The sequence below is a fragment of the Theropithecus gelada genome, chromosome 6 (assembly GCF_003255815.1).
Source record: "Theropithecus gelada isolate Dixy chromosome 6, Tgel_1.0, whole genome shotgun sequence".
Taxonomy (NCBI): Eukaryota; Metazoa; Chordata; class Mammalia; order Primates; family Cercopithecidae; genus Theropithecus; species Theropithecus gelada.
The window spans coordinates 64,409,486-64,435,897 of record NC_037673.1 but is presented as its reverse complement, the minus strand read 5'-3'; the positions used below and the strand labels follow the sequence as shown (position 1 = coordinate 64,435,897).

The window sequence follows — 26,412 nt, the reverse complement described above, 5'->3', positions numbered from 1 at the left end:
TAGTAGTAGTAGTAGTAGTAGTAGTAGTAGTAGTAGTAGTAGTCAAGTCATTGTGAACTCTGATACTAAGAACTGGGCTCTTGGAAATGGAGTGGGAGAACAGCAACACCAAATATATCCTGCATACCAGAGGGCTGAAGAACAGACAGAACAGGTAACTAAATGCAGCCTATTAACGAATGTTTGAACTTTGGCTTTCTTTAATCATTGCCACATCTTGCTCCATAATAAGAGTAATTGCAATCCTGCTTCAAAGCTATTTCTAAGAATAGTGCCAAGGCTGGCATCCCTAACTCTGCCCTCCTTTAGCCAGGCTGCTCTATCTATGGCAGTGTCCCCTACTTCCCCAGACCAGGTTAGGAGGGAACAAGAGAGGAGTTCACCCCAACTGCTTTAACAAGTCTGAACCGCCAGGTCAAGAGATGAAGTAATCTTCCCCCTATATGAAGACCAGAGGTGGGGATGGACGAGGTGGCCAAGGCAGTAGCTGAGGCTCAAGGAACAGATATACTCTCAAGCCTGCTCCCTCCTGCTCCAGTTCCCAGCTCAGCAGGTGCCACTGAAGGGCTCATTTCTTCAACCTGCCCCCACAGAGTGCTCTGCCTTTCCATGTTCTCTGACACCTCTTCTATTCACTCACCTAGGACAACTGAGAAAGTGGACTCCTTGGTGAGAAGAGCTTCCACAGCCTCTCTCGGGGAAAAGGACCAGAAGCTGTTGGAGTTGGCCAAATACTTGAAGTTGGCATAAAGTCAATTGGAACCATCACAACGAAAGTCTGTGTGATCAGCCCAAAAGGACTGCACAACTGATTCATGTTCAGTGCCAGGAAATGCAATGGGCCATTCTGGGGCTGGGTCCTCAGTTATTTTTGGCAAAGATGGGTGGTATGCAAAAGGGACTTCCTTTTTTTTTTTCAGCACAGAGCTACAGAATGCTGAGCAGTCAACAGCATTTCTTGTTCCAAGATCACCCTTCTGAGTACCTCTCTGGCTGCCAAATTGCCAGGGCCTTCATAGTTTGATTCCATTTCTCAGCTCCAAGCATTGGGTAAACCCACCAAGCTAGGATTGCACCAGTCCTGTGATGGCGTTTGACGTCAGCTGCTTCTTTTGGGTGGTGCTGTTTTCTGCCGGCTGTAAAGTCATCACCTCCTTGGATCAGATGTGCATTGAGGTGAGTCCAAACTGTTTGTCTTCATGCAGATTAAACTGAAAATTTTGAGATTTAGCATGCAGTTCAATCTGAACCTTGGCATCCCAATATCCAGGGTCTTTAAAAAGGAAATGAGGTATATATATAATTTTTTCATTACTGTGAGAAAGGTGCCAAAGAACTCAGCCAGGGGATCATCTGGTGGCATCTTAATAGGAAGCAATGAGAATTTTTCTCCTCTTCAAACAATTCCACCCAAATAATCCCAAGTGGGTCATAAGATATTAATAGGGTCTCTGTGCACAAAGCAGACCCTAAACCTGCCTCAGCCTTGGGGAGTTGTTGGTTTAACATCCCCACGCTCACATGGCCACTATCCCAATGAGTCCTTTGGTCTCCTGGCTCTCAGGGTGAGAATTAGTAAAGACAGGCCTGTGCCAGGTTTTTGAGCATTGAAAAGATCACTCTGAATGAGTCTGGCTTTCTCCTCAACTTGGACAGCCCTCCATCTGTTTTACTAACCCACAGGAGGAAAATCTGAGAATAGAGCCAAATTGCACCTTCTGTTTTGGACCACAGCAATATTTATCAACCTGTGGGAAGTTCTTGGAGGGGGTGGTGAGAGAGAAAGGAGAAGGACCTCCGTCTCTTGCCATCCTCTGAAATTCTTCAAACTTCCTCCCGCTTTCTCTGACCCCACAAGTGTCCAATACCACATGGTCTGTCAGACAAGGGCTACATACAGGAGGGACCGTGAGTCTTGGTGGCTTGGTGAGCTGCCGGTCTGGGTTGAGGTTAAAAGAAGAGTAAGAGCCATGGTCGGGCGTGGTGGCTCAGCCCTGTAATCCCAGCACTTTGGGAGTCCGAGTGGGGTGGATCACGAGGTCAAGAGATCAAGACCATCCTGGCTAACACGATGAAACTCCGTCTCTACTAAAAACACAAAAAATTAACCGGGTGTGGTGGCGGGCGCCTGTGGCTTGCAGTGAGCTGAGATCGCGCCACAGCACTCCAGCTTGGGCGACAGAGTGAGACTCCGTCTAAAAAAAAAGAAGAAGAAGAAGAACAAGAGAGCCAGGAGTAGCCAGATGTGGAGGTGCCCTGGGGCAGGACTAGAAGGAGGTCAGAGGATCAGAAGAGCAGAGCAAAGCCAGCGCTGGGGTAAGGCTCAGAGCTGGGTGAGCAGAGCCTTGTTAGTCTGGCATTAGGATGGAATTAGCAGCAGGCCAAGAGGAGGCATCATGCCCACGAGAAACAAAGGCTGGGAAGGTGCGTGTTGGTTAGATTGGGCTGTCATAACAAATGCCACAGACTGGGCAGGGTGTGGTGGCTCACGCCTATAATCCCAGCACTCTGGGAGGCCAAGGTTGGTGGATGCCTTGAAACTGGGAGTTCAAGACCAGCCCGGGCAACATGGCAAAACCCCATCTGTACTAAAAATACAAATATTAGCTGGGCGTGGTGGCAGATGCCTGTAATCCCAACTACTTGGGAGGCTGAGGCAGGAGAATCACTCAAACCCGGGAGGCAGAGGTTGCAGTGAGCCGTGATTGTGCCACTGCACTCCAGCCTGAGTCACAGAGCAAGACTCTGTCTCAAAACAAACAAATACACCAAAAAACCAAAACAAACCAAAAAACCCGAATACCATAGACTGAGTGACTTAAACAGGAGAAATGGATTGTCTCACAGTTCTGGAGGCTGGAATTTCAAGATCAAGGTGTTGGCGGAGTTTGCTTCTTCTGCACCCTTGCTCCCTGGCATGCAGATGGCCATCTCCTCTCTTTGTCCTCTCATGGCCTTTCCTGTGTGCATGAGTGTCCCTGGTGTCTTTTTGTTTGTCCAAATTTCCTCATCTTTTAAGGTCTCCAGTCAGATTGGATCAGGGCCCACCTACATGACCTCAGCTTCCCTTAATGACCTCTTTAAAGGCCATGTCTCTAAATACAGTCACATTCTGAGGTCCTGGAGGTTAGGATTTCAACATGAATTTGGTGGTGGGGGAGAGAAAATTCAGCTCATAACAGAATGGGAAGAGTAAGACGTTTCTATCAGCCCCAGAAGGCTGTCCCCTCATCCTTCAGGTTGGAAGGTCTGTAATTGCCGACGAGTTCTTCCTGCCCACTGCACAGACAAAATCAATCCACTGAGACCATGGCACTGAAGTAAAGAAAGTTTAATTGATGCCAGACTGGCCATGCCAGGTGGGAGACAGAGCTATTACTCAAATCAATCACTCCAAAGTTTTGGAGATTAGATGTTTCAAGGATAGTTTGGTGGGCAGGGCACACGGGAATGGCAAATGTTGACTGGTTGGGGGAAGAAGTCATAAGGTTTTGGAAAACGGTCCTCAGTTCTGAGTCCACCTCTGGGTGAGGCCACAGGATGGGTTGGGTCAGAAGTCTGGGTGGGGTTAGTCTGAAAGATATCTCAAAAAAAGTCTTAGATTCTATAATAGTGATGTTATCTATAGGAGTAATTGGGGAAGTCACAAATCTCGTGATCTTTGGCCACATGACTCCTGCACAGTAAGGAGTAACTATGCCAACACCTTAGGCAAATTCAAGCCCCTCTCAAAATCCTAACCTTTCTTTAGCTTTAAAAATGTGCTTTTGTTTTAAGAAGGGTTATTATCATCCTTGCTTTAAGGTTAAACTATAAACTAAATTTGTCCCAAATTCAGCTTGGTCTATACCCAGGAATGACCAAGGAGAAATTGGAGGTTAGAAGAAAGATGGAGTCACCTATGTCATATTTCTCTTGCTGTCATAATTTTGCAAAGGTGGTTTCAGGTCAATGTCATACAGACCTTTGGGAGGCATGACAAGTGGGTAGGAATGAGGACACCATCCCCTCAGTGATCAGGAACACAGGTTATCACTTCCAGGCAACAGCCTCTGATAGGATAACATCACCATTTATTTTCAGCTCATTGGGAAGCAGGCTCTTTTAAATGCCCCACTCTTATATACGTATATGTTTAACTCTGAAATCCTTGTATCAGGGGGAGGCCCCCGAGTCCTTTGGCTGCCTGTTCTGTGGCCTTCAGTGCTATTCATGTCTCAGGAGTGGTGCTCAGGGTTCTAGGGCCTGCAAGCCTTAGTCCTGTGTGGCAGCAAAGTCTTTCCTTTTTGGATAAGCCAGATGAAACTGAAACCTTCCAATACAACAACCTTCCTGCAGCCCTCCCTCTGAAAGAAGTCTGATTTTAAATGACTTTGTGAACTATTCAATTAGGATCAGATCTGTATTTTCTTTTGTTTCATCTATCATGTGTGAGTTCTCAAGAACAAGACTCTAAGGCTGTTTAGGAAGCTCTTGCTACTGTGTGGATACCAAGGAGGGAGCTGGGGGATGCAAAGACACATGGAACTTATTCCTGAGAGTCTGGAACTTTCCAGGCTGCTGGCAAGGGATAAAAGGAGGGCTGGCTAAAAGAATAAACTCTTGCCTTTGACTTAAGGGTTTGGCCCTTTTTCAAACGTAAATTACCCCGTTTTCTTTTGTTTCTCTTTTTCTTTTGTTTCCTCTTTTTCTTTTGTTTCCTCTTTTCTTCTTCCCCCTTCAGATCATGCATTGTTAACCACACAGCGTCTGCATGTTCATGTGACCACCATTACCCTATTAAGCCTGTGAACAAAAGTTCTCTGAAGAAGAATCTGAGGAACGAGACTGTATTCCAATGAACAGTTCGCAAACTGGAGAGACACGGCCTTTGACACGTAGCTTTTGTATGGTGCATTCCAGAGAACAAATGAGGAACTTGGCTTCCATAGAGAGAAATTTGCCACTCAGGTTCCCAGTCAGATTCATTTATGCAGCAGAAGGATTCAAACTTGCTTAGTTCTAATTTGTTGGTGCAGCTCGCTCCTGACTGATTGATAAAGCTGAGCCCTGATTGGTTGGTTCAGATGAGATCTGAACGTTCCAAAATTAAACAGAGCTGGAAATTTTCAGAAATTCAGAGTACATGTGTGACCTCTAGTCAGCAAGTGGCTTGTTGGCTCTATTTAAAATTTAGGCCCAGTTCGCCACTTGGGATCTGATATAGTTTGGATCTGTGTCCCTGCTCAGATCTCATGTTGAACTGTAATCCCCAGTGGTGGAGGTAGGGCCTGGTGGGAGGTGTGTGGGGGCAGCTCCGTCACAGCTTGGTGCTTTCTTGGTGGTAATGAGTTCTCCTGAGATATGGTCATTGAAAAGAGTGACACCTCCCCTGTCATTCTCTTTCTCCTGCTTTCACCATGCAGCGTGCCTGCTCCACCTCCGCCTTCTGCTATGATTGTGTCTCAGATCCTCCCCAGAAGCCAAGCAGATACCACCAGCACCGTGCTTCCTGTAGAGCCTGCAGAACAGTGAGCCAATTTAGACCTGTTTTCTTTATAAATTACGCAGTACCAGGTATTTTTTTCTTCCTGTCTTTTTTTTATTTTTATTTATTTTTTCATTTTTTATTTTTTTTATTTTTTTAGACGGAGTCTTACTCTGTCGCCCAGGCTGGAGTGCAGTGGCCCAATCTCGGCTCACTGCAAGCTCCGCCTCCCGGGTTCATGCCATTCTCCTGCCTCAGCCTCCCAAGCAGCTGGAACTGCAGGCACCCACCACCACGCCGGGCTAATTTTTTGTAGTTTTAGTAGAGACGGGGTTTCACCGTGTCAGCCAGGGTGGTCTCGATTTCCTGACCTCGTGATCTGCCTGCCTTGGCCTCCCAAAGTGCTGGGATTACAGGCGTGAGCCACCACGCCTGGCCAATGCAGGGTATTTCTTTATAACAATGCAAGAAAGGCCTAACAAAGGGTTCAGTTTGAAGGATTGGCTGGCTCTTTCAGTTCACACTTGTTTATAAGCCCTAGCCTAAAAATAGTTTTTGTCTGGCTTTGTTTTGAGCTTAATAAACTTTTTGTTGAAGTAAAACATACATATAGAAAAGTTCACAAGTCATAGGTGTGCAGTTAAACGAGTTTTCACCACGTGAGCACATCCATGTAACTAGCACGCAGATCAAGATGTAGAACATTCTCAGCACCTCAGAAGCCCTCCTCATCTCATGCCTGCTCCCTGGCACTAACCCCTGAAACCATCCAGTATTCTAGTTTATATCACCAGAAACTGGTTTTGCCTGGTCTTAAACTTTATGTACATGGGACCATACAGTGTGTACTCTTTTGTGTCTGCCTTTTTTTGCTCAACATTAAATTTGTGAGACTTATTGGTGTGTGCAGCAATCATTTGTTCATTTTTATTGCTTAATGTTACTCTGTTGTATTAGTGAGCCACCATTTATTTATCCATTCTGCTGTTAATGGACATTTGCATTGATTCCAATGTTTTGGCTATTATGAATGATGCTGCTTTGGACATTCTTGTCTATGTCTTTAGTAAACAGATGTACAAATGTTTATTAGGTGTATACCTAGGAGTGGATGTATTTGATCATGGGTAAACATTATGTTCAAACTTTAATAGATATTGCCAGTTTTGCAAAGTGTTACTATCAGTTTATACTCTGTGGCAATGTGCATAAGTTCTAACTGCTCCACAGCCTCACTAACATTTTGTATTGTTTGTTTTTAAAATGTTAGCAATGCTGATGGGTGGGTATTGGTACTTCACTAGGAGTTAATTTTTATTTTCCTGGTGAACAATTAAATTGTTCAATTAATCAGTCATTTGCATATTCTTTTTTATGTGTGTGAAATGCCTGTTGAAGTGTTTTGCCCATTTTCACATGGGTTGCCTTTTTTGTATTCATTTGTAGGCGTTCTTTATGTAATGTAGATATAAGTCCTCCATCAGATTGCAAATACCTTCTCCCACTCTGTGGCTTGCCTTTCCGCTCTCCTAATGGTATCATTTGCTGAACCAAAGCTTTTTTTTTTTTTTTTTTTTTTTTTGAGATGGAGTCTCACTCTGTCACCCAGGCTGGAGTGCAATGGCGCGATCTCAGCTCACTGCAAGCTCTGCCTCCCAGGGTCACGCCATTCTCCTGCCTCAGCCTCCCAAGTAGTTGGGACTACAGGCACCCTCCACCATGCCTGGCTAATTTTTTGTATTTTTAGTAGAGATGGGGTTTCACTATGTTAGCCAGGATGATCTCAATCTCCTGACCTCCTGATCTGCCTGCCTCAACCTCCCAAAGAGCTGGGATTACAGGTATGAGCCACCGCACCCAGCCCCAAAGTTCTTATTTTTAATATACCTCAACTTATTTTTTTTTCCTGTATTTTCAGTACATTTCTGTCCTGTTTAAGAAATCTTTGCCTACCTCAAGACTGTGATATTATCCCATGTTTCTTCTAGAAGCTTTATTGTTTTGTATTTATTTTCTATTTCTAGGTTTCACATTTAGATCCATCAAAATTGTTTTTGTTTTTTGCATACAAGTAGGAGTAAAGATTAATTTTTAAAGAAAACTTTTTGTTTGGAAAAATATCCAAACCTACCTACAAGTTCTAAGACTATTACAATGAACACCTATAGTCTACATAGATTATTCCATTGTCAAATGCTACATGTTTTCTCTCTCTGTCTCTCTCTGTGAATGTTTGTGTCCCTGTATATGTGTGACTTAAACAAAAATATTAGGACCCATATCAAGTCTTTGGAAGCTGATAACTATGCAAAGAGCAGCTGGAATTCAGTGTTCTGTGATTTGGATTGTGGTATCATTTTAGATGCACTCTTGAAATATTTACTTGAGAATGCGGGCATGCCTCCCCTTTTCAAGTGAGCTCAGCTTGGCCATCCTTTTCCCTCAAAACTGTGATAGAAGTGAGCCCTTCAGTCCCTAGGTGTGGGATGGGGACTGTTTTGCAGAGCTCTTTTTTGAAAGGAACTCCAAGTTCATAGACACAAGGGGTGAACTCCAAGTTCATAGACACAAGGGATTCCCAATAGCTTTCGATAGTGATGCGAGGTTGTGATGATCCAGTTAAACACTAACTCTTCTTGTTTAGTGCTGGCACACATTATCGCATTAATCCTCACAGTAAACTTGCAAGGTGAAGTTCCTAACCTCAGTCTACAGTTGAGGAAAAGGAAGGCTCAGATAACACAGCTTGGTGGTTGAGAGCTAGGATTTGAACCCAAGCAGTCTGACTTTACAAACAGGAAATAAAGTGCATGCAACTGGAATGCCCTTTGCCTGGAGGAATGAGATTGACAACGAAGTTGTAGGGATGTGCTCTCTAGGGAGTGTTTGTTTTGTTTTCAGAGGGTAATTGTTGCTCTGGGATTTGACTCAGTCAATTGCTCTGTCTTGGATGGAGGTATGATTAATGAGGAAGGGTTAGAGGTCAATGTCCCAGACTTCTCATGCATGGGGGGCTGGCTGCTGTGTGTGTCAAGTGCAGATGAGAAATTCGAAAAGGTGAGAATAAACACTTGAGTGAAATTCAAAGAGTTCCAAATTAGAAAATGTTTCAACACTTGCAAGGAAAGAAAATACAGCGGGATGAGAGGGAGTTAGATATACAGCAGAAGGGAGGAAAATAAGAGCCTGATTGAAAAAATGCAAATGAATACCTAGCAGGAAAAGGGATTGCAAATACAGATGTAGCTCTGGGAGCACAGCTCTGAGACAGAGCTCGAGACAAAGCAGATGACACAGGTCCCAGTGCACAGTGGGTCCCAAGCGAATGCCCCTTGACTTACAATAGTGATGGACATGAGGCAATTGTCATGAATACCACGTGGCCTTGCCAGAGCTCTGCTCACTGTGTGAATTCACATCAAGAAGTCCCGTCTGCAGTGGAGCCAGCAGAAGCAGAGAGGTGAGAAAGGGACTTTGGAAATTGACCACATTTCTAGACTTCTCTAGGAAGAAAAGGCTGGATTTATAGGAAATGGTCATGTGGAGATCAGAGAAACTGCAATGGTAGTGGGTGTCTGCCCAGAAAAAGTAACAGAAGCACATGGTCCTGGCGGTGGCCATGCTGTCTGCTGGGACCCAGTGTTCCTTCTCTGCATCTTGTCCTTTGACTCTCTGTTGCATTACCATTCTACTGTTCTGGGACCCTGGCTATCAGAACTCATGCTCAAAAAGTTTCATTTGAATATTGATAGGGAGAATGGCACACCCTTACTAATGCAATATTTCTACCAAAAATGTACAACCAGGGTCAAATCACGAGGAACATACAAACCTATAACTGGGACATTCTGTAAAATATGAGCCTGCATTCTTCAAAAGGCATTCATGTCAAGAAAGACAAAGGCTGAGGAACTGTCTCAGATTAAAGGAGTCTAAGGAGATACAACAACTAAATGCAATGTGTGATCCTGGATTGGAGAAACAAAAATTACTGTAAAGAATAATAATGGGACAATTGTCAAAATTTGGATATAGACAATACGTTGGATAATAACATTGTATCAATGTTAAATATCCTGAATTTCATAATGGCACTGTAGTCATATAATATCCTTGATTTTAGGATATATAAACCTTGGTGTTTAGGGTTTAAGGGTCATGATGGCAGTAGTGTACTCTCAATCAAAAAGAATGTGAATAATAGTGTGTGTGTGTGCATGCATGTGTGTGTACTTTCTGTCTTACAATAGTCTGAAAACAATCTAATGCTTCCTAGATAATTCCAGAGCATGTGGTGCTTTGGTGCCTCTATCATCGTGGCCATTTTGATGATACAATTGTGATTATAAAAGCTATAAGGGAAGGCCTACGTGTATGCTGAGCCCTAGACATTCTCTAAAATGTGTTTGGTTTCTAAATTCTCTTATCAGTTGTATTTCTTGTCACTTGCCTCTTTCTCCTAAAAATCAAAGGCACAGGATCTATTGCCATTTCCACCTAACCAGAGATGATTCAATATTATGGCACAGGCTCATGGTGGCCTTCTTGATCCTCTTGGTAGCGTCATCCACTCATTATCAGTTTTTCACTGGATTGAAACCAAGCTGCTTCATTTACCTGCTTTCTATTTTCAAGGAGCTCACTCAGGCCACTGGTTTAGTAGAACTCCTCCTGGATTCTCAATCTTCTGCATCACATTAGTGCAGTAAAGTGCTTAGTAAAGCACACAAAAGGCTGAGGCACAGAATAATTTAGGTATCATGGGCACTTACATATTCAGGAGAAGGAGGGAAATGACAGCATTGAGCCTTTTGCTGTAGGGCCAGAATAGAGTGAGACAAACTGAGGAAGTCCCTTTTCTCCAACCGTATGTGACATCAGTTATGCCAAAGGAGACCAGAAAAGAAAAATGTCTCCTCTAAGCTGATCAGCACCTTTGCAACTATTGGGGCAGCAGCTGCACATGCATATTCTCTCTGGGTCGTCCATATTCATGGGCACCGAGGATAGGTCTGGCAACACGTGGTTTTTTTCCCCACCAGTCAGCTAAATCTAAGTTTTAAATGCAAAGTGTGCATTTCAAGGACATTATGTGGATTTGTGGCAGTGCCTGGAGGACTTTCGGTCTATAAAACGAAGAATAAATTACAAGGACATATAAATAAAGCATTTTCATCAGTGACAGTCATAATGTTGTCACAATATCGAAGACAACTGGTGACTTTCTGTGATGAGCATGTTCTGTGGCTACAAAAAAGTGCATCACTAAACAGAAATTGGAATGAAAGAAAATGAGGTTATAATGGTGACATCTCAAGAGCCTTCTGCTTCAGAGCAAAGCAGGATGTGTGCAGTTCTGTTTCCCACTAAGCAGATCTGTTTGTAACTCAGCATGAGAAAAGCCACTGATCTGGAGTCCGTACCAGAGTAGATCTTTTCCAGGCCAGGGAAGTCTCAGTGGGGCTTCTAGTGAGCCCCTATGTGTCAGGGAAAGGCAAGGGCTGGAAGATTGGATTAACTCACCTGGAGCCTGAGATGATCTGAGAGCTGGCCCAAGGTCCTGGGATGTCCTTGTTCTTGTGCCCCCAAGGTCACTGTCTTAGTCGGTTTCCTGCTGCTATCACAGAATGCCACAGCCTGGGTAATTTGTATAGAAAAGTAATTTATTTCTCATAGCTGGGAGCTGGGAAGCCCAAGAGCCTGGCTCTGGCATCTGGTGAGGGCCTTCTTGCTGTGTGATTCCATGGAGGAAGGTGAAAGCAAGCATGTGGACAGAGCAAATGGAGGCCTAACTTACCCCCCCCCCCCCGCTTTTTTTCTTTGAGACGAAGTCTCACTTTGCGGCCAGGCTGGAGTGCAGTGGCGCGATCTTGGCTCACTGCAACCTCCAACTCCCTGGTTCAAGTGATTTTCCTGCCTCAGCCTCCCGAGTAACTGGGATTACAGGCATGCGCCACCATGCCCAGCTAATTTTTGTGTTTTTGGTAGAGACGGGTTTCACCATGTTGGCCAGGATGGTCTCGAACTCCTGACCTTGTGATCTGCCCGCCTTGGCCTCCCAATAACTTACTCCCTTTATCAGGAGTCCAGTCCTGTGATAACTAACCCACTCTGCAATAATAGCATTAATTCATTCATGAGTGTGGAAACTTCATGATCCAATCACCTCCCAAAGGCCTCACCTCTTAGTATTACAATGGCAATTGAGTTTTTGACACATGAACTTTGAAGGACATATTCAAAGCATAGCAGGAACTTTCCCTAGAGATCATTTATATCTTTCCAAGGAGACTCCACAGGCAAAATATACTCCATCAGACTTTCATACCTGCCCTGTCAGACCTTTCTATTTGCCCTACTATCCTTTGTCTTAAAGCATTAGCCAGATAAATAATGACACCACAGTTCTACAGGCTTCTAAATAACCACTTCCCATTTTTTACCTACTTAGTTCAACACATAACTTGTGTTAGGACATGATTGGCAGGCTTCAGAATCCATGACTACCCTGGGGCACAGGATGAGGAACAACCTCATGTGTAGGAACTTATGTATAGGGTCGTGCGCAAAAGCCTACCGTCTGGTATCAGCAGCCTACAAATCCAGAGATCTAAAATTAATTCATACTTCAAGATTGCAAGGCCTCAGGTCTATGCCACCCTGCTAGTTTTTTTAAGCATTGAGTTAAGAAAACATGTTAAGCATATACAAAAATAGTAACAAAGAACCTAAAAATGCAACAATCATAAGCATTTGGCCTACTCACTTCATTTCTACATTCCTCTCATCCTTTTTTGCCAGAGTATTGTAAAGCCAATTCCAACATCATGCCGTTTTACTCCTAAATATTTAAATATGCATCTCAAAAGACTAAGAACATTTATTTTACATAACCACAAGTCCGCTGTCATTAACAAAATCCAGAATTCCTTAATATCATCGAATTCTGTCCTCATTCAAAGTTCCCTAACAGTCTATAAAATGCCTTTTTGAACTGCTTTATTTGGATCAGGTTCTAAATGAGGGCTACTCTATTATTTGATGGTTATGTCTCTTAAGTAAATTTTATATCTCTATGTCTTTTAACAAGCACTATCTCCTCTCTCATTCTCTCTCTCTCTCTCTCTCTCTCACACACACACACACACAGAGAGAGAGAGAGAGAAAACAAAGTCAGTTGTTCTATAGAATGTCCCACTTAAACCCAACATATCACTTTGAGATGTGAAGTTAAACCTAAAATCTTAATGAGTTTCAAGTTTAATTTTTTTCTTGGCAAGAATACTTCATAGACAATGCTGCGTACCTCACATTGTCTCACATCCGAAAGTATGTAATGTTTGATTGTCTCATTTTGGTGATACTTATCTAAGGTTGATTTGTTTGTTTCAAACTGAAATTAAACATTTCCATTCAACCAAAATCAAAACTGTAAAACAAAGTGCATTCAGAGAAGTCTCACATCTATCCCTGCTCTTCTGTCTGGTCTCTTCCCTCTTCTTAAAGGCAATCAGTCGTTGGGTTTTTTTGCATGGTTTGTTTTAACAAATATAAGAAAATTCACACATACCTTTCTTACACAAAAGGCATACTCTGTACATTATACTACATACTGTATACTATATACACTATATATATTGTTCTGCAGTTTGCTTTTTTCACCTTGAAATATATCCTGGGTATCACTCCATATCAATATATGGAGTTTTTTTTTTCAGTTTTAAAGGATTCCATTTTGTGAATGTACCATGTTTTGTTCAAGTAGTCCTATATTGATGAACAGTCTGGTTATTGTCAATCTTGCTATTACAAAACAATTACTACAGTTAATAATGTGCATTCATCATCTTGTTTTTGGCAAGTGTATATTTGGTAAAGCTTACTAGAAGTACGATTGCTGCTCGGAAGGTAAAACATATATAATTTTGCTAGATAGTCAATCAAATTATTAAGTCGAATATTAATTTACTTTGTTTCTCCAATCAGAAAGAAGCCAACAAAACATATAACTGTGAAAATTTAGGTCTCAGTGAAATCCCTGACACTCTACCAAACACAACAGAATTTTTGGAATTCAGCTTTAATTTTTTGCCTACAATTCACAATGGAACCTTCAGCAGACTCATGAATCTTACCTTTTTGGATTTAACTAGGTATGTATCTGAGTTGTATGTGTGCTTTTGATATTTTACCTAAGTTAAAGTACAGTATGTGCTCAATTTATTTGCAGGACCTTTTTTGGAGGACCAGGGACAATCTGCTTATACTACATGTTTATACCTCCCTATGAAATACTTCTGTGTGGGTGAAATGTAATTTAAATAAACATCAACCAATGGAGAGGAAAGTGGATTGCTCTCAAACTAGTTGCAACAACAGTACTGTTTGAGCAGTTCTAAAGAATACTGATAGCAAAAATGAAAATAATCTTATATTAAATCAGACGCCAAACTATGCTGAATTTTGGCATAGTTTATTTTTGGGTAATGACATTTAAGAAAAATTTCTAGGAGAAAAGCACACCATCTACTTCCACCCTGCCCCAACAAATTGGAAAATGAGTTCCATTATTTTGTTATAGTGGTGGAATTGGGATTCCACATGCTGAGCCAGTGTTTGAGAACCAGTAGACAGAAGTATTACAAGAAAATAAGGGAAGAAAATGAAAGGACTGTACTCTGTGTGTGTGTGTGTGTGTGTGTGTGTGTGTGTGTAAGAGAGAGGGGACAGGCTCTGTGTGTACCTTCAGTCTGCACCCCTTGTGGCAGTTCTGCTTCTTCTATTTTGTCCTTCAACTTCAGCTTCTGTGGACAGAATGTCCACATCCATACTACCGCTTCATCTTTAAAACCAGCACTGTAAGGTTCCATGGTGCATATTATCATCCAACTTATGGTTAGAGGAGGAGACCATCTGTGTGTGTGTGTGTGTGTGTATGTGTGCGTAATCCAGTATTTTTAGGTGCAAAACCAGGATGGTTTTCTCAGATGAAAATACAGAGGTTGAGAAAAGTTGTAACTTGCCCGGGATGACACAGATTTTTGTATATATATATATATATACGTATTTATAGTATATATTATCTATTATGCATTCTATATGACATATTTTGTATTACTTAAAACAGTAAATAATAGTTTGATTTTTGCCCACAATCAAATGACGTGTGGTTCATTAGAATACAGGCACAAACCTCTGAGGGTTCAATCTAAGGGGTGAGATACCCGGAAAAAAATCTAGATTGGGGTGTTCAGAAGTGAGGCTACTCATTAATTCCTTCAATAGGCCATCTGTTGATACTGAAGAAAGTTCTTATGTTTGATTTTGAATGATACAAAAGATGACTTTGTTAATGTGTGTCACTGTATAGGTTTTTATTTTTCCTTTTTGCAAATGAATTATTGTTAAATACAATTATCTTTTCAAGGTGCCAGATTAATTGGATACATGAAGACACTTTTCAAAGCCATCATCAATTGAACACACTTGTGTTAACTGGAAATCCCTTGATATTCATGGCAGAAACATCGCTTAATGGGCCCAAGTCACTGAAGCATCTTTTCTTAATCCAAACGGGAATATCCAGTCTCGAGTTTATTCCAGTGCACAATCTGGAAAACTTGGAAAGCTTGTATCTTGGAAGCAACCATATTTCCTCCATTAAGTTCCCCAAAGACTTCCCAGCACGGAATCTGAAAGTACTGGATTTTCAGAATAATGCTATACACTACCTCTCTAGAGAAGACATGAGGTCTCTGGAGCAGGCCACCAACTTAAGCCTGAACTTCAATGGCAATGATGTTAAAGGTATTGAGCTTGGGGCTTTTGGTTCAATAGTCTTCCAAAGTTTGAACTTTGGAGGGACTCTAAATTTGTCTGTTATATTCAATGGTCTGCAGAACTCTACTACTCAGTCTCTCTGGCTGGGAACATTTGAGGACACTGATGACGAAGACATTAGTTCAGCCATGCTCAAGGGACTCTGTGAAATGTCTGTTGAGAGCCTCAACCTACAGAAACACCACTTCTCTGACTTCTCATCCACCACATTTCAGTGCTTCACCCAAATCCAGGAATTGGATCTGACAGCAACTCACTTGGCAGGGTTACCCTCTGGGATTAAGGGTCTGAACTTGCTCAAGAAATTAGTTCTCAGTGTAAATCATTTTGACCAATTGTGTCAAATCAGTGCTGCCAATTTTCCCTCCCTTACACACCTCTACGTCAGAGGCAACGTGAAGAAACTTCACCTTGGTGTTGGCTGTCTGGAGAAACTAGGAAACCTTCAGACACTTGATTTAAGCCATAATGACATAGAGGCTTCTGACTGCTGCAATCTGCAACTCAGAAACCTGTCCCACTTGCAAACCTTAAACCTGAGCCACAATGAGCTTCTTGGTCTCCAGAGTCAGGCATTCAAAGAATGTCCTCGGCTAGAACTCCTGGATTTGGCGTTTACCCGCTTACACATTAATGCTCCACAAAGTCCCTTCCAAAACCTCCATTTCCTGCAGGTTCTGAATCTCACTTACTGCTTCCTTGATACCAGCAATCAGCATCTTCTAGCAGGCCTACCAGATCTCCGGCATCTCAACTTAAAAGGCAATCACTTTCAAGATGGGACTATCATGAAGACCAACCTACTTCAGACCGTGGGCAGCTTGGAGATTCTGATTTTATCCTCCTGTGGTCTCCTCTCTATAGACCAGCAAGCATTCCACGGCTTGGGAAAAATGAGCCATGTAGACTTAAGCCACAACAGCCTGACATGTGACAGCATTGCTTCTGTTAGTCATTTTAAGGGAATTTACCTCAATCTGGCCGCCAACAGCATTAACATCATCCCACCCCATCTCCTCCCCATCTTGTCCCAGCAGAGCACCATTAATTTCAGTCACAATCCCCTGGACTGCACTTGCTCGAATATTCATTTCTTAACATGGTACAAAGAAAACCTGCACAAACTTGAAGGCTCGGAGGAGACCACGTGTGGAAACCCGTCGTCTCTAAGGGGAGTTAAGCTATCTGATGTCAAGCTGTCCTGTGGGATTACAGCCATAGGCATTTTCTTTCTCACAGTATTTTTATTATTGTTCACCATTCTGCTCTTTTTTGCAGTTAAAAACCTTCTCAGGTGGAAATACCGACACATTTAGTGCTGAAGGTTTCCAGAGAAAGCAAATAAATGTGCTTAGCAAAATTGCTGTAAGTGAAGGAACTGTCATCTGCTGGTGACCAGACCAGAATTTTCAGATTGGTCCTGGAGCTGGGCAGGGACTCACTGTGCTTTTCCCAGCTTCTTACTCCTGTGAGTTCCAGAGCTAAATAACCTTCTAGGCAAGTACACCGAACCGACTCAGGCCAGAGGGCCAGATGCTGCTGTGAGAGGCACAGAACCCTTTCCGCATGTGGAAGAGTGGGAGGAAGCAGCGGGAGGGGCTGGGCAAGGACTGCCAGCTCCAGAGTCACCCACAGGGAGGCCATTCCCCTTCTACTCACCGACATCCCTCCCAGCACCCCACACCCCTCCCCTGAAAGGAGATCATCAGCCCCCACAATTTGGCAGAACTGAAGCCAGCCCGCTACCCACCCCAGCCACAGCATTGTGCTTGGGTCTGGGTTCTCAGTCATGTAGCCATTTGAGAAACTTAGCTGGGGACAAAGTCTCAATGCTTATTTTAAATGAAAAAAGAAAAGCATAATGAATTTAACAGAAAAGGCTGAGAAATGAAACTTGGTATCAAATAGACTCCATTAATCTTCTTAATCCTTAGGTCTGTAAGGTCTCTGTAATGCCCCTAGGGTGTGAATGGCTATAAAGAAAAGAACCCATCCCCAGGCTTTAGAATTTCTTCCATGTTTGTCTCACTCAGTTCAGAAACCAAGCAGGCTCTCTCTGCCTATCTGGTGTTCTGGCTCTTACGTTACAGATCCTAACTTGCAGGTGGGCTGTGATCCAAAATGCTCTTCTCATCTGGTTCTTAGAAGCCTCTTTCCCAGAAGATCTGTGAAATAAATAGTGGTTTGGTTCTCAGACTAGCCCTTAAAAGCCTATTTGTTTTGGAGAGCATTTGAAATAGCATATTTACATGAAAATGAGGAAGAAGCCATCCCTGCATGCTAGCTGTTGGGAACACAGGAAAGCTGGATTAGTGAGAAGTGGTTTCTGTTGAGGCTGGGGATGTCAGTAAAGGTCACATCAGCAATGGACAGCGGCCTGGACCACTGAATGCAGATAGACAAAGAGCAATGTCATGACTTAGACCTAAAGGGCCATACTCACGCAGGCCTCTATCTTCTGAAGTTGATTGCCAGACAAGCTGGGTGGGAGCTCCTGGACTCAAGTGGTGCATTAACAAGGCCTGGATTCTGTTCCATAACCAATTTTAGGGTAGAGATAGAGGTGGTAACTTGTAGTTATAAAATTCTGATAGGCTAACAAAGTAAAAATGTATCAAACCAATCAGAATATATTAGCCCTTAAGTTGAGGACATACTAGTGGAACATCATAACAGAGTGGAAACTTGGGGGTCATCCCGTTTGTCTTTTCACCCCCAGGAAAAGCAGGAAAGGCAGGGAACAGCAGTGGGTGAACCTCTTCCCTGCTCAGGGATTTCAGGCCTTCACACTTGCTCTTTCCTTTGCCTGGAAGACGCTGCCATTGACCTCCAAATGGCTTGTTCCTTCATGTCCTTGAGATTTTAGTGCTAATATTTTCTCCTCTCAGGGAGTTCTTCTCTGACCTAGCTAATCCAAAGTAACCTCTATGCCTCACCTGGTTTTATTATCTTTATAATGCTTATCCGTGTTTGGAATTATCTTCTTCATTTGTTTTAATTAGTCTGTCCTGTCTTGTTTCTCCCAAATACAAGCTCTATGAGAGGGTCTTTGCCCAAGGATACCCTAGAACATGCCGGGGACATAGTAATGAGTCTTTCTCTCTCTCTGTCTCTCTCTCTCTCTCTCTCTCTCTCTATATATATATATATATATATATATTTTTTTTTTTTTTAAACCGAGTCTTGCTCTGTCACCCAGGCTGGAGTGCTATGGTGCGATCTTGGCTCACTCTAACCTCCGCCTCCCAGGTTCCAGCGATTCTCCTGCCTTAGCCTCCAGAGTAGCTGGGATTACAGGCGCCCACCACCACACCTGGCTAATTTTTGTATTTTTAGTAGAGATGGGGTTTCACCATGTTGGTCAGGCTAGTCTTAAACTCCTGACCTCAAGTGATCTGCCCGCCTTGGCCTCCCAAAGCGCTGGGATTACAGGTGTGAGCCATCGTGCCCAGCCAAGACTCAATATGTTTTTAATATGTGCTGATCCCTGAGCCTTTATTAGCTCCTAGTTGTGTCACCATGCCCATGCCGCTGACTTTTAGCTCCTGACCTCGCCACAGTTTCCTGGGCCTCTCACATGTTTTTCACTGGCATCTCAAAGGGAAGTTTTTACAAAATGGATTCCCAGGCCTCACCACCAGATTCTGAGATGCTGTTGGACTAAGGTTGGCTCTGGGTTCCCAGTCAAATGATTCCATGTAAAATGTGGAAGGTCCACACTCTAAGAATACAGTCTTAGATAGCACCAACCCATTGAGTCCCTGCATATTCTGTCACAGGTAAGCCCTTTCTTGCCTTAGGGATTTAAGCTGCAGATGGGAAATACTAATTGCTGATTTACCAACCCATAGACATACTGTCCTCCATAATATTTCATATGTAACTTGGAAAAACGAAACCATTCTGTAGAAAATCTCTGATGTGAATTGCATCACACTAACAGTGAAAGGGGCCCAAGCCTTAGCAAAGCATAATTGCCCATCCTGCTTTCCCTTCTCAGGCCCGCTCCCTTCCATGTGATGCAGCTTGCTGCGCCATAACTGATCTAAGGCTTTGTGACAGCTGCTCTGTTTTAAGCAACAGTAAATTCACCCCACAAAGTCAGAAAGGGAGCTTTTTGATGGCTGCTGTCAATTTTATAGCTTTATCCTGTTTACTAGGATAGAATCTGTAACACGGTGTGTTTATTGGTTTTATGTATTGCATGTTGTTGCTGCTCTGACAAGCTACTCCTATAAAAATGTGTTATTATTGCATGATGTAGCTCAGTGAGCTGACCCTGCATTTCAAAGGGTACTGAAGCAAATAGCATCGAAGTCCATAAAAGCTGACTGGCCTACATCATAAAGGTCTCTCTGTGTGAGCTGCAACTCCTACAATCCAGGAGAGAATTACACCTTTCCCTGTGCCAGCAGCCACTGCTTAGTACAGCACAGCCCTTGAACACAGGCATTATCTGTAAAATTCCAAGACAGAAAACTGTCATACCATTCTTATTTGTCCAACTCTCCAATCAGGGTTGTTTGCAATTTTGATGTTTATAAAAGTATGAAACAAATGGCTCTTGTATGTTTTCCTATATTAGTATAGTGTGCAAGACGGGTAGCTGACATTGGCCCTGAATGCTGAATAGAAGCTTGAATTATAGCAAGAGGGATGTGATTGTTTCTTAGCAAGTCATGACTGGGGGGTCCCAAGTGTTGGGCTGGAGCTGATTGCCTGACATGCTGAGTATGAAGGTGTAACATGGTGGGAGTTAGCTTGAAGGCTGTGGAGGAATGAATGAGTCCAGTGGGCTTTTCTAGTTTAACACCAGAATAATCGGGGGGCTTCTTTACAAAACAGATTCCTGTGCTTCATCCCTAGATACTGGGATTCTGTTAGACTGGGATTGGTCTTGGACTCTTGGCCATGTAAAATCCTTCCCTTATCTTAATGTTATCAACCAATAGCACAAGTATATGTTAGGCCCCATCAGTCAAATGAGCTGGAGAATTGCTCCTTATCCCATAAGAGGATATTTCTTAACAAAATGGGGAAAAAGCGCTAAGGAACCCTCAAATCCAAGGGTGAAACGTCCTGGTCCGGCAGCTTGTTAGTCCCTTCTGCCGTCACCACCATACTCTAAGACCCTGCTCCTAACGCCACCCTGCTCTCCCACCCACTCCCACCCATTCTACTTTATCCTAGCTATTGACAATTTGAAATCATTTGTTGAATACTGTGGAACTTGATAAAGGTAAGAATTAATCTACATATTCTATTTAAAAGCTGTTATTGCTCATGAACGATTAAGCAGTGAAGTTCATTGAACACCATCCTCCAATCCTCCCCATCTTTTGTTAATGTTCTCTGAGCACTTGGCTGGATCCTGCAAAGGTAAGCAGAGGACAAGTGGCCACCAGAACATCCATTCCATCTCCTCCTCCACCCTCCAAGGTGATTAATGGGCTTTCTAAATAAATTGGGTCTCCCTTTTTCTCTTTCTCTCTTCCTTGGAGGGAACCTAAATGTGCAACAATAGATAAATGATTATGGATATTAGATGATCTGAATAAATGAGGAGATACTCCATGCTCTTAGTTGGAACATCTTAACATTAAAAACATGTTCATTCTATCAGCAGCCAGAGAAATACAAGTTAAAATGAGATAAATGTTTATATCTATTGGACTGGCAAAGAAAAAGCCAGATGATAGTCTAGTTGGGGCTGTGGGGTTTTAGGAACTACATGCCCTGATTATGGGGATGTAGACTGGTACAGCCATTCTAGGACCATCTGGCAACAATTAATCAAATTAAATGTATTACCCACAAACTGCTCTGGGGTTTTTTCCCAAGAAAGCATCATATGTCCACAAAGATATTCATTGCAGCATTATTTGTGGAGGGGAAAGTTCACAGCAATTTGAGTGTTCTGCACTAAGAAGTAGGTGAGTAAAATGGGGAAGATGCTCAAGACAGGGAGCACTAGACAGTAGTTAGAAGCAGTGTATTAGATGTAGCCATAGCAATGTAGTTGAATCATAAACATATAGATTATGATATAGATTTTTTTTTTTTGAGACAGAGTCTCACTCTGTCATCAGGCTGGAGTTCAGTGGCACCATCTTGGCTCACTGCAACCTCTGCCTCCCAGGTTCAAGTGATTCTCCTGCCTCAGCCTCCCGAGTAGCTGGGACTAGAGGCGTACACCACCATGCCCAGTTAATTTTTGTATTTTTAGTAGAGACAGGGTTTCACCATGTTGGCCAGGATGGTCTTGATCTCTTGACCTTGTAATACCTGCCTCAGCCTCCCAAAGTGTTGGGATTACAGCATGAGCCACCGCACCTGGCCAACAAAATAATATATTAACATGGTCATCCACATAACTTAAAAAAAGCATGCATAAAAACAATGATACATACATTTTTCAGGAACAAAAACAAAAAGATAAACCATTAACATAATTGCTTATGGGGTGGTGGTGGAGAATGGAAGGGACTGTTGGAATAATTAAATGAACCTTAGAATAGGCCAAGGTTGATGTGCCAGGAACAGAAGAGTAAGATGGCCTCCATGGTCTGTACCTGAGGCTCTCTAACACATTTATTGAAAGAAAGGAAAAACATTTATTGAAAGAAAGCCATACCACGGGAAAGAAAGTAGTATGGCTCAAACGTATAATGAAACATCATGCAGTCATTATATATATTGCAGAAGTTTGCTTATAAACATTGAAATATATTTGTTTTAATATTCAAGTGAAACTGGCCCAAGAGTTTCATAGACAGCTGCTTTTGGATAAACATAGATATGGACCCTTCTGCTGTTAAAGCTTGAAACTTCTGTTTTATCTGAGTTCCTTTCTCAGGAAATGACCTTCAGGACTCTCACAAAAAGTATCGAAGAACTGAAACCAGATTGCCACACCAGATGCCGCACCCCTCATTCACTATGACTGCTTCCTTGCCCCTCCCAAGTTCCTGTTTTCTTACACATTGTTACATTTTTTTTTTTTGCGTGCTATATAAACCATTGGTTTTAGTTGGTCAGGGAGATGGATTTGAGACTGAGCTTTCCTCTCCTCTGCTGCATCACCCAATTAATGGCTTCTTCCTTGGTGATACCTGTCGTCTCAGTGGTTGGCTTTTTGTGCAGTGAGCAGCAGGACCTAGACCAAATCCCTGGTGTTTTGGTGACACAAGTGGAAGAGTAGAAGAGTGGGCTAAAGAGCATGCCCACTGTTATTTCATTATTCAGCAAAACAAAAAAATACCTATAAGTTAAAGAAACAGAGTGACTGGTAGGATTTCAGGGATTCAAATGCTTTCTTCTCATTTATATTTCCAACATGCCTTCAATGACCAGGTCTGGGCAATAAGGAGAAAAAGGAATTATTTTTTTAAGGAAGACTTTTGCTTTAAAAAGATAAAAAACAAAGAGATCATCCATCAGTTGTGAGAATGTACAGGTACTGAAAAGGAGGCAATGTTTTTCTAAGCCTTTGTGTTTTCAAATGCAAATGGTAAAGCTGAAGCTTTGTGTGTTGCTCTTACCTCTTTCTGAGGGAACAGAGGGAGCCATAGCTGTTCTACGGATCCGCATTTGAATGGGGCAGTAGGACATGCATTACAGGGAATGTCCACAGAACTGCCTCCAGCCCCAACAGAAGTAGATATGTCTCCAACTCAGGAAAATTATTTCAGTACAGCACTGCTTAACACAGCATACATATTCCAAAGATTCAGAACTTTTAGGCAAATGAGTTTTATTTAGACAGGTTAAGGCTGGAGGATATGGTGATGCCAGCCTGACATATGCAGACTTTGTAGCTGCAACATACTTGCTGCAGGCCTTGCAAACAACTTTTCATTCTTCCTTTCCCAGATGCTGACAGCCATCTCCTGGCAGTGCTTAATGAAATGGCAGATGACTATTTGTTAGAGGCTTTCAGCTTTACAAGAGCAATAGACATTTCATCAAGCTGTGTGGGGTGATAACTTGTAACCATATGCAACAGATCTTTTTCCCACGTCTGGACATACTAAACTGGCATTTCACAGAGTGTACAGAGAACTTCAGTCTTGGGACCCATCCCCCTTTTCAAATGCTTGCCTGCATACAAGTATTGGAATTGACAGCCCCACCATCAGCCAGTGATATTGTAAGAGACAGTGATCTTGTCTTTTGAAATGCTGGGTCTCAGAAATCAGTGAGATGTTGCTGAGTGTTTTCCTATAAGGAATAGCGCTAATGACTTCAGTTCAGGGTCTGAGGTGTCTCAACTGCCAGATAACTTGAACATGGGTCAGGGGGATTGGCTTTCAGCATCACGAAATGTAATCAAACCAAGGTTTGGCAAAGCCTTGGTCATTTCCAAATTTTCTAGATATATGAGACATATAGGTGGTAGAGAAAGAAAGGAATAACACAAAATGATTGCTTTGAGGAATAAAAGCATCCTGGTAGGAGGGAAATGAAATTTAGAGAACTGCTCTACCATAGATTTTCTTAATGCCTGGCCTAGAATGAAGGAAGCAAATTTCTGTAGTTATTATAGCTACACTTTTTCATGTTACATTTGCGTTGTGAACCGAAAATGCTAGATGAGAAATTGTCTGATTAATTAGAACTGATAAAGAAGCCCTGTTACAGAGAACTATTAGCTTCCTTCACTTACCGTTTCCCACCAATCATCAAATTCATAATTTAGCACCATATGATTTTTCTACATGCAAAGAGGAAATAAGATAGCTTAGATTATTCATAGAGGGGCCTGAACCTGAATTCAGTTACATGGCACCTGGTAATACTTAGAAAGGTTAAGAGCTTTGGAACCAGAAAAATTCAGATTCTAATCCAAGCTCTCTTTCCAGGGTGTATGTTAAGCAAACGGCGTATGCTGGCTGGGCCTGATTTCTCATCTATAAAACGGGAATGGCACCACCGGGTTTGAGAATTGTGTTGATGTTTAAGTCGGAGGGCAGATGAAAAGCATCTTGCTCAGTACTAAGCATATATATGTGTGTGTGTATACACACATGCTTAGTACTGAGTATGTATATATGTATACACACACACATACACGCAGTAGGTGGACAATAAGTTTAGGTTGCTGCCTTCCTGATGGTTTCAATGGTTTCTGAGTTTTCTATGCCCAAAGGCTTAAAAACCACTAATATCATAGTAGACTTTAGCTGGAGACAAATTTGAGCACAGATGGTAAATATACTCTTATATTACTATTTCCCATGCCTCCCTGAGAAGAATCACCTACCCCTCATGTCCACTGATTATAAACCCAGTTTTTCACGCCTTGCCCTAGAGATTTTTGAGTGAGTGGATCAGCGATGAGGTCTAGAAACTTGTATTTTTAACAAATATTCCAAGTAATTCTCATCTTCTAGGAAGTTTGGGGAGTAGTGGTAACAATGCTTCTCAAATTTTGAAGGGCAAGCAAATTACTTGGCTATCATGGAAATGCAGAAAATCAGCAGGTCCAGGGGTGGGGAAGGCCAGGGGGTCAGGGGACTGAGATTCTGCATTCGTAAAACACTCCCACGTCACACCGATGTTGCTGGTCTGAGGACCACACTTTGAGTGGAAAGGGTCCTTAGGGCTCAACTGGACCGGCAGTTATATGGGAAATGTCTTCAAGCTCTGATCGTGATGATTTCATGTTGTGGTAGAATGAGTCAAGTGTCATCCTCTAGCTGGGAAATTTGTTTTTGCTTTTCAACCTGGAATGCACATTAGAACCACCTGTGGAAGTTATTTTATTATTTTTTAATTACAGATGCCTAGGCCCAGTCTTCAGAGATTCTAACTCCCTGGTGTAGCCAGGCAGGGCATTCATGTGGTCAACAGGCAGGCAGCATCTGAGTCATTTGAGAAGAGCTTGTTAGAATTTTCTACCCTACCATGGGCCTTCTGAGGCGGAATTCACAAGATCCCCACATGAATCACGTGCATGTTAGAGCTGAGATGTGCTACCTCACCTGAAGTCTTCAAGCCAGCCCCTTTTCCTCTTGTAAATGCTTGACAGTTCAGTGCTCAACAGCCAAGGGAAGCTGCCATTGCCCCCTGTGGGAGGGTTGGTACGATTTTTAGAAGTGATTTCTCCTTAATTCCTATCTCTAGTTCATGAATTATCTGGTCCTCTTCATAGTCTTGCCCCATGTCCCCACATCATGTCTCCCCCAAAAGGGAGAACTTGTAATTTTTGTAGGCTGCATCACATTCTGCTTACATTGTTATAAAGAAGGAAAAATAATGCCTTGAAGAGCTGGGCACCCCTGTAGTCCCAGGTACTTGAGAGGCTGAGTGGGGAGGATCCCTTGAGCCCAGGGGTTTGAGGCCAGCATGAGCAACCAATGTCTCTTTAAAAAAAAAAAATGCCTTGGGCTTAAAAGAGGTAGCCCTCAGTTTATTAGGGAAATATTATACACCGAAACACATATTTAGCTACATTTCAAATTTTTAAAATCCCAAATAAGATAAAATAACACTATGTGGATGCTGAAAATACAGTACAAGAAATTGTGCCCCAGACTGGCCAGACCTACAAGAGCATGTCTAATTGTTTGCCCTTTAATGACCCTCATTAGTTTTACCTGGTCTAGCTCAAGGTAAATACCTTTAAAATTTCAATCTCTTGCTTTTCATTTAGTTTATGTATTCGCTCTAAACTGGTTGCTCACTTAACAGCTCTTGCTATGGCCATTATTGGCTCTGTGATGTGTGTACTTAATATCCTTTCTGGGTTTTTTCTTTTATGATGAAGACCGACTTTTCTGCATAGCATGATACACAGTCCCATTAAAGTGACCATTTCCATACTTACTTTTCAAAACTGTGAATCTTAGCAGAGTGAATTCCTCTAAGCAAGGAAAACTACATCATGCAGGCAGTGAAAAACATTGTGTCATGATTCTGTCCCATTTCATCTTGCAATTTATATTGTAGTAGAAGAGTGTGTGGGAGGAGGCAGGTCTTGTCTAATGGTAGAGGTTAAATGTATGGGCTGTCTAGTCAGATTGCTTGAGTTCAAGCCTCAGTCCTGCCAATCCATGAGGGTTAGTCACTTAACCTCTTTCCGAGTTTTGGCTTCCTAATTTATA

At 42.5% G+C, this 26,412-nt stretch overlaps 1 protein-coding gene across 1 annotated transcript; it reads left to right on the top strand.

Annotated features, from left to right (window-relative positions):
• Positions 1-921: 921 nt before the first annotated feature.
• CD180 (CD180 molecule) lies at positions 922-17,158 on the top strand. The gene is made up of 3 exons (XM_025388309.1): positions 922-1,176; positions 13,454-13,620; positions 14,895-17,158. The coding sequence occupies exons 1-3, from the start codon at positions 1,087-1,089 to the stop codon at positions 16,621-16,623; spliced, it is 1,986 nt and encodes a 661-aa protein (XP_025244094.1). The 5' UTR covers positions 922-1,086; the 3' UTR covers positions 16,624-17,158.
• Positions 17,159-26,412: the final 9,254 nt, after the last annotated feature.

Coding starts and splice junctions, on each gene's coding strand:
- CD180 (XM_025388309.1), top strand. CDS start 1,087: ATGGCGTTTGACGTCAGCTGCTTCTTTTGGGTGGTGCTGTTTTCTGCC. Junction 1,177..13,453: donor TGGATCAGATGTGCATTGAG/GTGAGTCCAAAC, acceptor TTCTCCAATCAG/AAAGAAGCCAACAAAACATA. Junction 13,621..14,894: donor ACCTTTTTGGATTTAACTAG/GTATGTATCTGA, acceptor TATCTTTTCAAG/GTGCCAGATTAATTGGATAC.